Source organism: Nicotiana tabacum, chromosome 8 (genome assembly GCF_000715075.1).
Source record: "Nicotiana tabacum cultivar K326 chromosome 8, ASM71507v2, whole genome shotgun sequence".
Classification (NCBI taxonomy): Eukaryota; Viridiplantae; Streptophyta; class Magnoliopsida; order Solanales; family Solanaceae; genus Nicotiana; species Nicotiana tabacum.
Genome location: NC_134087.1, coordinates 187,289,197 through 187,305,869, shown reverse-complemented (window position 1 = coordinate 187,305,869; position 16,673 = coordinate 187,289,197). Strand labels below are relative to the sequence as shown.

Genomic DNA, 16,673 nt, shown 5'->3' with positions numbered 1-16,673 from the left:
ATTGAATCAATAGATCCGTATCGTAATTACGGACCTGTAGCAAAAACAATCGTCGAATTTGGACATCGTATAAGGATTTTATGATCATTTTACTAAGAATTAGGTTGCCAGATTTTTCAGATTAATTATGAAATTGCCACTGACGGCGTATTTGAAAATCTACACTATTTGCAAATATTAAAACCTACGTATCTCATCCATTATAAGGTCAAATTGAGTGATTCAAAATCCTAGTTTGACTAGAATTTCACAAGGAATCCATTGGAGGCATAAAATACGAGTTTTGGGATTGTTTAGCATGGGTAACGAGGTAGAATAACTGGCAGAAAAATATATAAACTAGGGTTTGTTCATTCGGTCATATTTTGAGTTGGGGAGCTCGGATTTCGGCGATTTTGAAGGCGATTTTCACCATATGGATTGGGGAAAGTGTTCTCTACTCAATTTTGGTTATATTTCATGAATCCATCTTCGTTTTTGAGATTTGATTGTTGATTTCAAAGTGAAATTGAGGGAGTTAGGGCTTGAGTTTTAGAGAGTTATAAATAGGGATTTGAGGGACCAAACAGAGTCCGATTTTGATAAAATTTATATGGTTAGACTCGGGAGAGGATGAGGGTTTTGATTTTGCCATTTTTGACTGAATTCGAGATATGGGCAAGGGGGTCGGGTTTTGGCCGATTTTGTATTTTTGGTATATTTTATAGTTTTTATTGTGGAATTCGATTCTTTAGCATATGATGATGATATTAATCTGATTATGGTTAGATTCGGAGCTTTTGGAGACCGAGTCTAGAGACGAGGGCATTCCGGAATAGGATTTTACGCTGTTAAGGTAAGTAACAGTTTTAACTCTGACCTTGAGGGTATAAACGCGGAGAATTTGATATCATGTGATTGTTCGGAGGTGATACCCACGCTAGGTGATGGACGTGTGAGTGTATACCTTGAGGGATTAAGACTTGGTCCGTCCCATGAGTATAACCATCATTTTTGTTTACGTTGTTACTTGTTGTTGAACTTGTCTGCCTTCATGTTAGAGATCATGCTTAGGCTTTACTCATGCTCACATTATTTATACTCAATCATAGAAATTATTGTACATGTTTACCTCAGTCTCTATTATTTGCTAATATGTTGTGATACATGATGTGGATTGTGTCCCCTTATTTGTTGATGATGGTGAGGCTAGTGGGGTAAATGATTGAGTAAGGCCGAGGGCCTGATTGTGAGGATATTAATACCATAGCGTGTGAGTTGTCCGCGTAGCACGTGAGTCATTGCGCTTGAGTTGTCCGCGTAGCACATGAGTTGACCGTGCGGATCTAGGTATTGATATTATGGCACGTGAGCTGTCCGTGCTTAGCGCTTGGGCATTGGGAGCCCCTCCGGAGTCTGTACACACCCCAGTGAGCGCAGAGTGTTGAGCGTATTGAGTGTTGAGTGTTGAGTGTTGAGTGTTGAGTGCGAGTGATGAGTGATGGAGTGACATTTCTGTGAGGTTGCATTTACTTTTGTTGTTGCTGCATTTATCTGCTAAATTTCTTGGTGACACCCTGATGTTTGAGACTCGTTTTCATATTATATTATTTATATTTAGAGTTGGTTTAGTTTATCAGGAATTAAATTATTGGAAATATTTTATTAAATTCTTAAAATCAATCAATAGTAATATTTTGGAAAATGGGCTTGTCTTGTAACACGGCAAGCGCCATCATGACCATGGTTAGATTTTGGGTCGTGACATTAGGACATGATGTCCTTAAGTTTGAACTTTAAGGTTTAAACTTCATGACATCATATCCTAAAATTTGAATAAATTAATTAATCTTTAAATATATTTTAAACAATATGCTTAAAAATGACTGCATGGTGTCATTTCCACCAAACATGACCCAAACTCTACTTCTTTTTATTTGCTTTTAGGAATAGGTATGATTACTATCTTATAGTTATCTGCAAAAGAAATAATTAAGTACTCATAAAGTACAAAGGTAAAAAGAATCTAACCTTTTGATGCCACTGGTGACCATCATTATGCCTAGCTTTCAGCTTCATGCCTAGATAACAGCCCCACTTTCCTCTCTCACGTTCCCAGCTTATCCACATTATGGCTTTAGTTCGTTAAGCTTGGGCCATCAAAGGCATTACCTTGTCCGTACAAAATAAAATGAGGTACTGCTCATCAAATTCAGAATTTAAATTTAATATGTTCAAACTTGTACTAAATTTATTATACTATTAAAACTATGGATCGATATTTAACATTTGTTAAATTTTAATAGATTTATATATATATATATATATATATATATATATATATATATATATATATATATCTATATATATATATCGAAAGTTATGAGTTCAGCTGGATCCATAGACTTTAGGCTATATCCGCCTCTGACTCATTATATGCTAGTCCGTTCTTATTAATTTATGTGATACTTTTCGTTTTTCGAAATTCAAACTATGTAAATTTTTATTAATATTTTAAAATAATTTTTTATCGTATTAATATAAGAAGAATTACAACTTGTAGTATTTTTTATAATTTTGAGATTTTTTAAATTCTAATTTTAAAATACTAAGTTAGATCTAATCCGATTTATCTTCGAACAATAATCAAATTAATTCACATAATTTGAGACAGAAGATGTACTTATTTTGGCTTTTCTTCTCCCAAAGGATTTGACTGGTGAACTGTTCCTTTGACCCCAACAAGACCATCCAAATAACTGTATTTCCAGATAAAAAACTACAGCGTGCATTTTAAGGAAGTGCAATTAAACAGGACATGAGCAAATGATAACGCGATGATCATGCGGATGCATTAGATATTTAGAAATTGGAGTTTAAATTCCACGCAATGATTATATATTTGATCATTTATAACATAATTACAAGTAATTATTTCGTATTTTCAGTTTATGTGAACGTTTTGCTTTTTGAATTTAAGCTATATAAACTTTGGTCATCAATTTGAAATGTATTTTTTCATCATGCAACTTGTAATTAGAGGCGGATTCAGGATTTAAACTTTATGGGTTCAGCATTTAATATTTTTAACATTTAACTCATTATATTTTTAAATCTATGAGTTCAAATCTACTATTTGTTTCAATTTTAGTAGATTTTTATATATAAATTTATGCTCCGCATCAAAAGTTATGGATTCAGTTGAATCCGCAACCTAATGCTATATATGCCCCTGCTTGTAATACTTTTCGCATATTTTTTGTATATCTAAATTTTAACTTTAAAATATTGAGTTAATCTAATCCGATTTAGCTTCAAAAATTAGTCAAATTAATTCTCGAAAAATGAAAAGTTCATATAAACGGGAATGAAGGGAGTAGCTATGATGCTAAAAGAAAGAATAAATAACTATGGTAAATATTATTTTATAACTTCATAAAATTATAACTAATATACTATCACATGTTAAAATATACTAATAATTGTAAAAAAGTCTTTACATTGTCACAGATATAACAAAAACCCTTAAAAATTATTTAAATTTAACCTTATACTTAATTGAAGATTAAATATCATTCTCGACAGTTCAAGAATTGTTTGAGACTGAATATAAAAAAAAATTCTCGTGTTAGTTGCAACAAAAATTTATTAAAAAAAAAACAGAACTTCTGGATGACTAAAGAAAAGCTGAAACAAGGAATAATACAATATGAAATTAGAGAGAAAAATAATCGATCAGAATATGATGGGAAATAAAATGGCGGGAAAAGAAATTGATGAACGTGATATAATTCATGGGATATGGTCTAATAGTTGTGAGCATAATGGAGCAGTTTCCAACTACATTATATTAAAAAAAAGCTGCTTCTCATCTTGTTCCTTAATTTCAATTATCTCCTTTTTACTAAATTAATCACCCAATATTATCAAAAAAAAAAAATTACCAACTTTATTTCATCATCCTATTCCTCGTGAACCCCAAGAATCTTATTCTTTCTTTTACTTTCTCTTTAATTTAGCTGTTATAATCACAGAAAACACACAGTGCAGCCTCTCAATTTCATTTTCTTTGCCATTTAAGGTTATTTGTACTACCTTGTATCACACAGTTCCTGCATTTTAAACCATCAACTTCTTTTCTTGGGACTTTTGTTGTCATGTTTTATATATTTTTTGGGTGGAGAAAAGCTACTAAATGGTTGGTATAACTGCTTTTTCTTCTTCTTCTTCTTCTTCTTCTTCTTCTGCTGTTCTTGATGCCCAAGAAATGAGTTAAATTAAGCTAATGTTAATGCATTTGTTATTTTTCTGTGGCAGTAAGAATTTGATTAAGAGAGTTAAGTGCCGGCTTAAGCTGCTGAAAAACAAGAGAAGTTGCATTATCAGACAGTTGAGGGATGATTTAGGAGAGCTACTCAGACATGGGCATTACCAAATTGTTTTTGACAGGGTACAAGCTATGAATTTTTAAGAGAGTTAGTCATGGTTTTTTAACGTATCCGCTGCTAGATTATTGGAATTCTTGACAGTATTAATCTTGCAGAATTTCAATATTTTGTTGTTTTCTTGAATTTTCAGGTTGAGCAGCTTTATATGGATGATAATATGTTGGTAGTGTATGAGTTATTGGAGAATTTCTGTGATTTTATCCTCATGAATCTTCCATACATCCGTAGACACAAGTAAGAAATTAATAGCATTTAAATGTACCTCAATCCCTATATTTCATGCCTAATTAATTTGGTATTATACCCTAAGTTGCTCTGACATGACAAGTTTAGGTACCGTGTCGACACGACACTAGTATGGGTGTGGGTATGGGCTTCGCACTGGATGTGGTCTAACACTTTTGGGTACTTTGACTACGGCGTAAAGAAAATTTTAGGACGAGATATAATTTGATTCCCGAAATCAGAACCAAAACTAGGGTAAATTTGAAGAAAATAGCATACCATATCTAAGAAATCAATCATTTATTTATTTACAACTTGAGAATAAAAACGAAATCCACACTTTACAAGCTATATGTAAGTATTCTACAAAATTTCTCCTAATTTAGAGATATTTTTATACTTTTATTTTCTTGAATTATTTTTAGCTGGATCCTCACACATATATCCGTACTAGAATCTATGTCTCCGAACTTAGAATTTACTATCTCGAAGGATCCGACCTCTAGATCTGCGTCTGTGTCGGACACCCGCACCCGTGCCCGAGCAACTTAGATTATAGCAAGTTATTAATCTACTAATTAATTAGTATGGACGGTCACTTATAGTTATATTTTAGGTGATCTGAAACTAAATATGTAGAAGTTAAACTCAAGAACTTTTGTCATATCTGCTTTGTTTCAGGGACTGTCCGAATGACATCAAAGAAGCAGTGTCAAGTCTCATATTTGTATCAGCAAGAATTGGCGATTTACCAGAGCTTTTAGTGATCAGGAAGCTCTTTACCGAGCGTTATGGGAAGAAATTTGAAACATCTGCCCTTGAATTACTTCCTGGCAATATTGTGAATCATCAGGTTTGTCCACATTTTACAAAGGGTTAATCTCTTGCAAACTAGAAAGTAAATCAAGGTTATAACCTTATTAACTTTACTTATTGTTTTGGTTACAGATAAAAGAGAACATCTACAGAAAGTCTGTATCAAATGAAGTGAAATACAGATTGGTTGATGAAATAGCAAGGACTTGCTTTCGACGAGGACCTTTGCTTCTTGAATACAGAAATGAATCACAGCATGAGATGGTAATTACTGAGCAAGAAAAAGTTTCAAATTCTGCTCGGTCTAGTATGTCGTTCGAATCTGCAATTTCTAGTCCTCAGGCTATAATAAAAAGGGATTCTTGGTTTACTTTGGGGCAAAAAACAGGGAGAAAAGCTACAAAATCCACTTCAGAAAGTTCAGATCAAATTGCCGAGGAGACGATTTACTTTGATGACATAGAGGAGTTTGAGTCCATTTTGAGCAAAGATTTGAATTTCCTAGATCAGAGGCTATTCATATTCAAAGGACCTCTCTTTCCCTTAATGTTAAAGATAGATACTGATATGAATATGGATATTTTTCCTGTGCAAAAGCCAAGATTTATCGCGATAAAGGATGCATCAGTGAAGGATCATTTGGAAAGTCAAGAATGTTGTTCCTTTACGTTCTCATCAACATCAGAAATGACAAAAGAAAATCAGCAGCCTTATTTGAGGACGATTACAATGCCAACTGAAAGGCCTAAAGATAATGTCGCGAGCAACTTTCTTCGATCAAATTCATTTCCGTTTCAAGAGCCTGGAAAAGGATCACCTAGGAATAGTCATGTACATCCTAAGCTCCCTGATTATGATGAATTAGCAGCTAAGTTCATTGCTCTTAAGAAAGAGAAATTGCAAAAAACTTAATTGCTTTACCATACCACTTCACTCTCTGGAGTAGATTTGAGTGTTATGTTGGTTTTATTCGTTATTCATTATAGTAGCATAAGAAATGCATTGCGCATGGAGAGTTAAGAGAGATGGAGAGAATGTGGTGTGTGTTTTCTCTTTCATTGTATTTTTTCTGCTAACTGTTTCATATAAAGTTAAACAGAGATAGTGATTTTTCTAAGTGTTTAACGTAAGCCTGTGAATATATGAGTTGAGAATTTAGAATTTAGAATTTAGAATCAGTAACCAGACTGATGAAGCATTTTAGCACGCTACATATATGACCAACCAATTAAGAGATAATAAAGAGTTACGATGACAAATAAATACAGAATATTCCAATTACCTTACTGAAGACGAACAATCAACCCTAACAATGTGAACAAAGTACATATATACACGTGCTTGCAAATTTCACCATGAACTTCAAAGAAAAATGTATGCTAAATTTGGGTTCTCCTGACATTTTATGAATGTGCAAAGTTACCATAATAGACTAAATAATTTTGCTAGTTGACAGCGTGTGAGAAAGAAACAAATCCTACATATGGAATACTTCAAAAAAATATAAAATGACTCAAAAGAGAAAATAAAGACAGATAGGCATGGATAACCTGACCTTGTTCGTGTTTTGGACATGGGCTTGTAATTTTCTCCTTTTACTAATTCGAATTTAATTTAAGAACACGATCAAGAAGAAGCACAAACAAATCTGACAATTGATTTTAAAGTTTCATATAGAATTGCAAAAAAGAATAAACTCATCATGAAAACTTCTTTAAGGGAAAGAACACATAGTCGTTGGCCACTGGTGGTAGATACCTCTTCGGCTCTTCCAATTCACTGCTTTTCTTGGATCCCCTTGATTTTCTTATCAGTTACAGTTTATTCATACTAAGATTTTTGAAGAAGAAAATGAATGAAGATTAATTGCCATCATAACCAAGAAGGTGTAGTTTCAAATTGCGACCATTATTTGTATTAATTATTGCAGCCGTTCCACTCTTTTTGGAAGAACATGATTTTTGAGAACATAAATTGCAATACTAAATTGAAGTTCCTATTATGATAGAAAGCATAATAAATGAAAAACAATCGGGTAAAAAGCAATAATAAAGGGGAAAAGGGATAAATGGGGAATCTCTTCCCCTCCCTTATTTAATATTCATAATGAATGTATATAATGAAAGATATAATTCAATTCCAAAATTTCCTTCTCTTCCTTATTTAACCTCATACCAATAATTATGTAGGAAAATATTTTAATAATGGAGATTGTACTAAAAATAGGATGAAAGTCCAAAAAAAAACAGGAAAAAAGATAACCAAGAATGCTGGTTTTTAGAGGACTGCCACATCATCCTGCCAATTCTCATCTTTATATAGATAGATATATAGATATAGATTTAGAATGTAAAACTTTTTACACCGTGTAAAGTAAACACACATAATAGTTTCTGAGGACTTTACAAAATCACTCTTTTCTTTAAGTTACCAATCTATAGTACATAATATAGACTCCTAGTAATGATTTACTTTTGTGAACTCATTTTATAAGTATCTTTCACACTCTCCGTAAGCAAAATATAATACTCTATGAGATTAGAGAAGAACAAAAGGGTGTGTTTGGTAACAAGGAAATTATATTTTATATTTTTTTTTGCGTTTGGTTTTATTTGGAATTTAAGTTAAGGGGTAAGGCTACTCCCTCTCTCCAAAAATATCCCACTCCACATATTAGGGATGTGTTTACTTAAACAATAGTAAGGTTTCTAACATTTAGTTTTTCAACCAAATTATCAGTTCTTTGTCCTTTTAAGTTCTCAATTCCCTGATATCTTTATTTCTTCATTTTGTGATTTAGTATCCAAGAATTGTAATAGCAAATCAAAGAAACCTTTGGAAGAAGAAATGAATTGGCAGAGAGAGAACGGCAAAGACTTCAACACTAGCTTACAAAAGAAGATCAAAAGTCCAGAACACCAACTCTGTTTTCAATCCTCTGTTCCTTATACTACTCCCCCACACACAGCATTTTCTCCTCCTCCTCTTTCTTCTTCTACTTCTCGTTCGCCAAGAGTTGTTTTTCCGTTTGCTTTAGATGGAACTCAGCAATCCATTGAAAGTTTACATCAATTGAGATCAAACAGCACGCCTCTGTTTCATCCGACGCATCAAAATCAGCAGCAAATGATCTCATTTTCTGCTCAACACCCACAATACTTTTCAAGGGAATTGGGACCATTCCAGCATCAGCTGCAGCATTGTCATGAAACACTGAATTTAAGTCCAAGAAGGAGGACTACAATGTTGAATACGTTGGGACAGAGTAACAGGGTTCCCCTGTTTAGTCCTCTGTTACAGCATCCTTATTCAATGACGAAACTGTACAGAGGAGTAAGGCAGAGACATTGGGGTAAGTGGGTAGCTGAGATTCGTCTTCCTCGAAAAAGGACTCGTCTTTGGCTTGGCACTTTTGACACTGCCGAAGATGCAGCCATGGCTTATGATCGCGAGGCCTATAAGTTACGAGGAGAGAGTGCGAAGCTCAATTTTCCCGAGCTCTTCCTTGGTATAAACAAAGCAGCATCACCAGAGAATCTTCAGTTGCAACAACCTCAACAGCCACCATCTGGATGTGGAAATTTTGAAGAGGAAATAGGATCAAGTGAGGTTATAGCTATTGATGGAGTTCAAGGGAATGTGGAGAGTTGTGGTGCAACATTATCTGATTTTGAGGCTTGGTTAAACGCAATACCAGAAGGTTGGGGTCCAGGAAGTCCAGTTTGGGATGATTTGGACACAAACAATAATCTCATCTTGCCCCATAATATTAATTTTGGGGATTTCCATCAGCAGAAACCTCATAATTCCGATCTTCTAGGCACGATGAAGCCCTTAGGGTAACACACCGGCTTAGAATTAGACCTTCTGCAGAGGAGACACCAGACTTCTTGATAGGCCTGAGAAAGCTTAGAACAGAAGATTTATGTTGAACCAATGCATATCGTTGCGACGTTCTTTTTTATTCTTCCTGCACGCATAGGCCTCTCTCTCTCTCCGCCCCGCTTTTCAATATCCATCATTCAGCAGTAGGAGATTAATTTTTCAATGATCTCCTTAACTTCTTTCATAGGTTGCATATTTTTAGTCAGACCTGTGAGTTCACCATTCCATCTTTGTTCATCTTTTCCTCACTGGTTGCAGATTTTACATGGAACAACCTGTGTTTCTCTTTGGAGATCCTTTTGAATTCTCCACTTCACTTCCACTTTGCCTTTTAGTGATTACTTTTCCTTCTTACACCTGAACCATTATCTGCAAAATGGCTGCATATTTTTGCCTTTTTTGCAGAGGTAATTTCATTAGTTGGCTTTTACATCTAGGGACGTTATCAATATCAATACTATCATCAATATCTAGTTATGTTGTTTTACTTTCTTTTGGGCTGTTTAATTTAGTAGGTTTTGCTTTTATCAGCACAGATGGAAAGAATAAAAGTTTCTTTAGAGTCTGTAGACTTTACATTTTAATGTTTGTTTCAGACTGTGTCCTGTAATTTTCGTGTTGTCTTCTGTGAAATATCACTTCACCAGTTATCCTCTTTTGATCCAATGCGGATATTCCCAGTTTTTAAGTCACTATTGATGTGTGGTATTATTGCACCTACTGGCTACTACTATGTATATATACACTATGTCGATACCACAAAGTTAATTTATCTACCACAGTTCCTCGTACAAACCATTTAAAAGTCCAATTGAGACAACAAACCGACACTACTTTGCACAAAGTTCATGTTATTTGCTTTAGTTATCACTTAAACTGTTCAACCAAAAAATGGGTATTTCGGTCAAAGCCTATTTTTAGAAGTATTCGGGCTACTGATAATCAAGAAATTTAATATTCTCACAGTGATAAGAAAGAAAATTAGAATATGAAATAGCAAAGTAATCAATAGAAAGCAAAAGAAAGTAATTGTATTCCAATAATAATCAGAACGTGTCTGTACAAATGATATATCTTTCTCTTATATAGAAATATATAAGTACGACGTCTTTTCCCTTTTATGACCGAATCATTATGAGCATTAATGATATTAATCAGACGTTATAATTGGTAATTGCAACTATTCATGAAGATTCTGTAACGGTTGAGATCATTCACACTCATTAATTGATGATTCATGAATCTTTCATTTTTATTGTCTTGATTCATTCCGCTGGTACCTCTTCATGTAACCATTTAAACTTGAGCGAACATATTATTTCCTCTCGTGGGTGATTTGCTTGTATCTATTACGACTCGTGCCTCTTTTAATGCATCTCTCCAATTGTCGTTTTCTTAATGATCCATGTGTCTTGTCATATCAGCCACTCATATAAATCCACGTACAATAATTATTTTTACCAATACAGATAGTCCCCCCATTTGCCGAATATTCTGCAATTGAATATTTGGGAAGTGGTATGTATTTATGGCAGGAATTTTTGCCGTCGTTTCCCATGTATCATTATGTCTTCTCTAGAACCAATGCGTCGTATGTCACATCCATTTTAATGCATGTGCCACGTGGCCTTCGTTAATTGGGTCTACGACTCTTCAGCGATTTCTAGGGCTTTTTTGCGGCTGCATCAGTCATGAAGTGACTGTTTCATTATGATGTTTCCATCATGACCCCCTTTACATGACGATTACTTCTTCATATAAATACATCCTTTGCCTTTGCTTTGCTTTTACGAAAAACTTTCGACAGTGTTCTTTGTTCACAATAGTTCTCGTTCTTCATCACGTATTACTATGTCTTCTTCAAATCCGATCCTCGTAAAGTTTTTATAGTGGATGAACTTCCCCTTTCGTCTGCTCCTACCAGAAGTAAAAGAGGTGGCATGTTACATAGTTTAGGATCTGTTTCTATCTGTGGTTCTTCTTCTCAACCCAGTATTACTCCCCCTATCGTCTTCTAGAACTAGGGCTTCTTCTTCTCATAGATCTTCTGCTAGAAGTAGGGATTCTAATGAACCGCTTCGTGAACCCACTGTTGATGAGATTATTCCCGCTGAACTTTCCTTCTTTACTGATAGAGAATCGATTAGAAATCAAGTTACTTCTATGACTTCTGATGATCGCGATGATGTTTACCCTTTCCAAATTACTGAGGGTTTGATTTCTTTTGTGCGGAGAGACTGTCATTGAAAATATGATTTTCCAATTTTAGTTCCGAATGCAAATCAAAGGATTACATCATTCAAAGGTTGTTATTCTTTTGTGTATACATATCCCTTTACGTTGGGTTTTAGACCACCTATTGACTCAATCATCATAGAGTTTTGTCATTTCTTCAACGTTTGTTTAGGACAGATTGGTCCTATTGTATGGAGGGTTGTGGCATGCCTTAGATACTTGTCAAACTTGGCTGCTTTACCCTTCACCTTTTATCATATTATTCATCTTTATTCCCCCAAGTTATTTCGTTCCGGGTTTTTACTCTCGTGGCCAGGAGTAAGAGTGTTTTAGTAAGCCCTAAAGATGACAAGTATCGTGGTTGGTATGCCCGATTCATTGCTGCTCCCACAAGTGGGTTAGTGGGAGAAGAGAACATGCCTTTCCCAGAAAAGTGAAACTTTGCACATAAGTTTCTTTTCATATTTTCTATTTCTCTTCTTTTTTTGCGAAGAACCTGCAATCTCATAGCTCTTTTATTTTTCTTTTTCAGCAACCATGGAAGTTGTTGAGGAAGTTCTAGATTTCCGTGGTTGGGTAGAAAAATTGTTAATCGTTTCTCCTATGGAAGAAAGGTCCTGGAAATACCTTTCTAACAGGTTTGGATGGAAAATGAAGACTCATGGTATCTTTCTCTTCCACTTTCTACCTTGCTTCCATACTTACTTTGGCACTTATTAACCCCTTTCTTTACTAGGGTTTCCCATTCGGGGTGTAAGTGCCACATCGATTACTGCTTCGAGACTCTCTCTATCGATGGAACAAGAGATAATTTTGAGTTCTTCATCAAAAAGAAAAGCTGACAGAGCACACAGTTCCGAGAGTGAAGAGGAGCGGGATGAAGGCTCCTTGGTTCGTAAGCCTCGAGCTAGGAGACGTGTCATTTCAGATGACGAAACTACTCCTTCTCCTAGTTCTATTCCTACGCTTGAGCCTGAAGGTGCTACCTTCGTAAGTTCTGATGATGAGATGCCTGCCGCACCCTGTGGTTCTATTGAACAACTCTTTTCTCATGGGTTTGATGAAGACTTCGGCTTTATTTCTGAGGAAACGCCTCTTGCTTATTTTCCCGTGTCTGTTCGAGTTGATCCTCAGTTACCCGCACTTGTTGCTACTGCCAATGCTCCGCCCGTGGCTATTTTGACTCCCTCGACTGTTTCTACTGTTACAACTTCTCATATTGAAGTTGGTTTCTCTAGTAACAATAAGGTAATGAAAAATGTTACCATTGAGGTTCCTGAGGATGACAATCTTCTGAAGAAATCGGGGCAAGCTAATGTATGGATGAAACCATTGATTGGCTAGTTGAGAAGTCAAAATTGGAAAGCCACAGTTCTTTAATGTGGATGAATGATATCGTTCATTCATCTTTAAAGGTATAAGCCTTAGCTTTTTATTTTGCACGTGATTTCCTTTTCATTAGTATCACATTTTTCTTTTCATTGTGTAGATCAACCTCATTGGCACGGAGATGATGAAAAGGATCGTCCATACAGAGCAGTTAATGAACGATTATCGTATCAAGGCAGACAACTGGAAGGAGCAGTTCGAAGGACTTCAACTTGAAAAAGAAATCTTAGAGGAAGAAAAGTGTACCTTGGAGCAACAAGTGAAAGTAATGGAAACAGAGTTGGCAGTTGAGAAAGCCTCATCCAGTCAAGCAAGCAAAGATAAAGACCTTCTCAAGTCTTCATTTGTTGAGCAACTTTCCAAGTCCACTGAAGAAATTAAGGGTCTGAAGGAACTACTGAACCAAAAAGAAGTTTACGGCGGGGAACTTGTTCAAATGCTTACCCAAACTCAAGAAGAGCTTCGAGTGTCTTCTAACAGAATTCAATTTTTAGAGAGTTCACTTGCTCCCTTACTGGCTTCTATGATGCTGCCTTAAATGAGAAGGAAGAGCTTATAAGTGAGATTAAACAGTGGGAAAGAGATTATGAAGCCCTTGAAGATAAGGTCGTTGTTGATGTTAGTTGGGCTTTCTTGAACACACGCCTAGAAACTTTAATGGAGGCAAGTCGGGAAGGCTTTGACTTAGTTGCTGAGATTGCAAAGACTAAAGAAACTATTGAGAAACTCCAACAGAGTCAAAGCTTTTCTTCACCTGAGGTTGGCATTCCCGAGGGTGATGAAGTTACTCCTAGTGAAGCTGCTGTTCAACCTTCTTCTACTCAAGATGTTCCTCCTGCTATTGATGATGCCATTCTTCATCGTACTAGTTCAGATTCTGCCCCACAGTGAAAGTTTGAAAAGTTTGAAGTGTTGTTTTTTTTTTTATTGGTGGAATATTTGGAAGTTTACCCCTAGTCCTATTTGGGGGTTTAGTAATGTTTGAAAAGTTTTACCCTTAGTCTGTTTTTGGGTTTTAGTATCAAGTAGTTGGGTTGCAACTAAGTTTATACTTAGTTTTAACCAAGTTTATAATATTACTTTCCAAGTTTTTGTCTAACTCTTATAATACCTTTATTTTGAGTTTCTGTTCTACTCTCTTATTGGTTTACCCTTGTCTTATTTCGGGTTTTGAAGATAAATGTTTGCCTTATATTTATAAGTTTGGGCTTTATTTTTCGCCTATTTAATGTTTGGGTTCTTGTTTTACTTAACTTTGCATTAAAAATGCTTCAATGCTTCGTGACTCTTTTTGAATAAGCACGAATTATAAAAGAGGGCCTTTTTATAAACAACACTTAATGAATAAGATGTCTCAACTTCATATTGGTATAAACATACGAAAGAAGAAGTAGGAACATACATATTTCTTAGAATGACTTGAGGAAGTTTTGTATTCTTGAACTTTTAAACTGTATACTTTACATGTACTCGAGTAACATCTACAACTCTTTCATAATTGTTTTCTTTATATAACAGATTTTACAAAATTGAAGGGTATATCTTGAAACCCACGACTAAATATTGTCTTTAACCAAGGGTATATATTGCAACCCACGACTAAATATTGCCTTTAACCTAGGTACTCATAACATTTTATAATTTACATCTGCGAGTGTATACTTCTGTCACGACCCCGGTTCGCCCTCCATGAACTATCGTAACAGCACCTAGTCTCTACGACTAGGTAACCCTAATTTGTGAAAGAAAACTAAAACTTGATGAAGTAAACAATTTAAAACAGAAATAAAGCAGTAACAGTGTATAAATGTGTCGCTCGGCATACACTATGTTTAACTCTCAATACCAAACATAAATCCAAGACCCGAAAACCCATGAAGCATAAGCTAAGAAAATAAATACTACATAGCTCAACTCCAGAATTTCTAGTAAAGAACAGAAAAGTACAGAAGGGCTAAATACTAAAGGCAGGAATAGAAAGGGACTCCTTGGTCTGCGGACGCGACAGATGTACCTCGGAGTCTCTAAGCAGTCACCTTCCTCAACGATAGTAGGCCTGATCAGTGATACCTGGATCTGCACATGAAAAACATGCGCATAAGGGGCATGAGTACACCACAGCGGTACTCAGTAAGTGTCAAGCCTAACCTCGATTGGGTAGTGACGAGGAAGGTCAGGGCCCTACTGAGGTGAAATACAATATGAGGGTTAACAGTATGGAATAAAATAATATAAATATGTGCAACAGTAAGAAATAACATAGAATTGACAGAACAACAACAACTAGATCAAAGACAAAACTAGTCACGGAAAGAAATACAGTTCAACACAGAGATAACAACCGGGGCGCCTTCCAGGATACCGTCCTATAGTCCCAATTACAACTGTCTAGTGGATCTCCCGGGATACTGTCCCGTAGTCCATCATACATATGTCCGAAGGATCTCCCGGGATCTCGTCCCGTAGTCCCAAATGTAAATACCCAGTACTGGGGGGAATCTACCAGGTGCATTCCCGTAGTTCCATATAACTGTGCAGGGGGATCTACCGGGAATCTAACCCGTAGTCCCAAAGTAAACAGACAAGGAAGAACTACCGGAATCCCACATCCGTAGTCCCAAAATAAATACACAGCAACAACAGGAAGATATCCAGAAATGGCAAAATTTCATATTAAGGCAACAAGTGATTCTAGCCTAGCATGCTGCACAGAATTCAAGTAGGGCAGGTTGAATCAAATAAAATAAATTAAGTCACTTAGACATGCTTTCCTAAGCTAATAACAGGCTTAATAGTGCAAGAAATAGAAACAGGAAAGGAAACATAATAGTAATTACTTAAGAAAATCGGATTTCCAATAGTTAGCACAAGTACGCACTCGTCACCTTACATACAAGGCATTTCAATTACCAAATATATCAATCCTAAGGGCAAGGTCCCCCCCACAAAGTTAGACAAGCCACTTACCTTGAACCGGCTCAAAATCAACCCAACACCACGTCTTTGCCACGAATACTCGACTCCAAAAGGCTCAATTCTATTCAATTCGATTGCATAATGTAAATAACACTTCAAGCAACTGATTCTACAATTAAATTCTAAGCTAATACGCGAAATTATGTAAAATGACCAAAATGCCCCTCGGGCCCACATCTCGAAATTGGGTAAAATTTACATTTTCAGAATCTTCATACCCTCACGAGTCTAGCCATACCAAAATTATCTAATTCCGATATTATTTGGTCCTTCAAATTATCATTTTACATTTTTGAAAGATTTCACAAATTTTCTTCCCAAATTCCATTCCAAATCACGAATTAAATGATGAATTCAATGATGGATTGACGTACTCTAGCCAAATCTAAGTTAGAATTACTTACCCCGATGAATTTCTTGAAAACCCTTCGAAAACGTTGCCAAAATCCTAGCTCTCTAGGTCAAAATATGAAATAAAACCCAAAATCTCGTATTTATAGGGCACCCCTCGGATTTCCACATCTGTGGACCGCACAAAAACGACCGCGGTTCGCACAAAACCAGTGCGGTTCGCATAAAAATGACTGAGGCCGCATAGGTTTTGACTGCAGTGAAAGGCTTTAGAATTTTGGCCATAACTTTCGCTACAGATGTCCAAATTGTGATTTCTTTACCTTTCTGGAAACTAGACACGAAGGGTTTGAATCATCCCAAAATTCC

At 35.6% G+C, this 16,673-nt stretch overlaps 2 protein-coding genes across 2 annotated transcripts; both read left to right on the top strand.

Annotated features, from left to right (window-relative positions):
- Positions 1 to 3,886: 3,886 nt before the first annotated feature.
- On the top strand, positions 3,887 to 6,570 carry LOC107797930 (uncharacterized). The gene is made up of 5 exons (XM_016620852.2): positions 3,887 to 4,177; positions 4,297 to 4,429; positions 4,558 to 4,661; positions 5,334 to 5,505; positions 5,601 to 6,570. Exons 1-5 carry the CDS (start codon positions 4,137 to 4,139, stop codon positions 6,378 to 6,380), a joined length of 1,230 nt encoding a protein of 409 aa, XP_016476338.1. The 5' UTR covers positions 3,887 to 4,136; the 3' UTR covers positions 6,381 to 6,570.
- A 1,612-nt stretch (positions 6,571 to 8,182) lies between these two features.
- On the top strand, positions 8,183 to 10,007 carry LOC107797931 (ethylene-responsive transcription factor ERF054-like). Its single transcript, XM_016620854.2, has one exon. The coding sequence runs from the start codon at positions 8,316 to 8,318 to the stop codon at positions 9,309 to 9,311; it is 996 nt and encodes a 331-aa protein (XP_016476340.1). The 5' UTR covers positions 8,183 to 8,315; the 3' UTR covers positions 9,312 to 10,007.
- Positions 10,008 to 16,673: the final 6,666 nt, after the last annotated feature.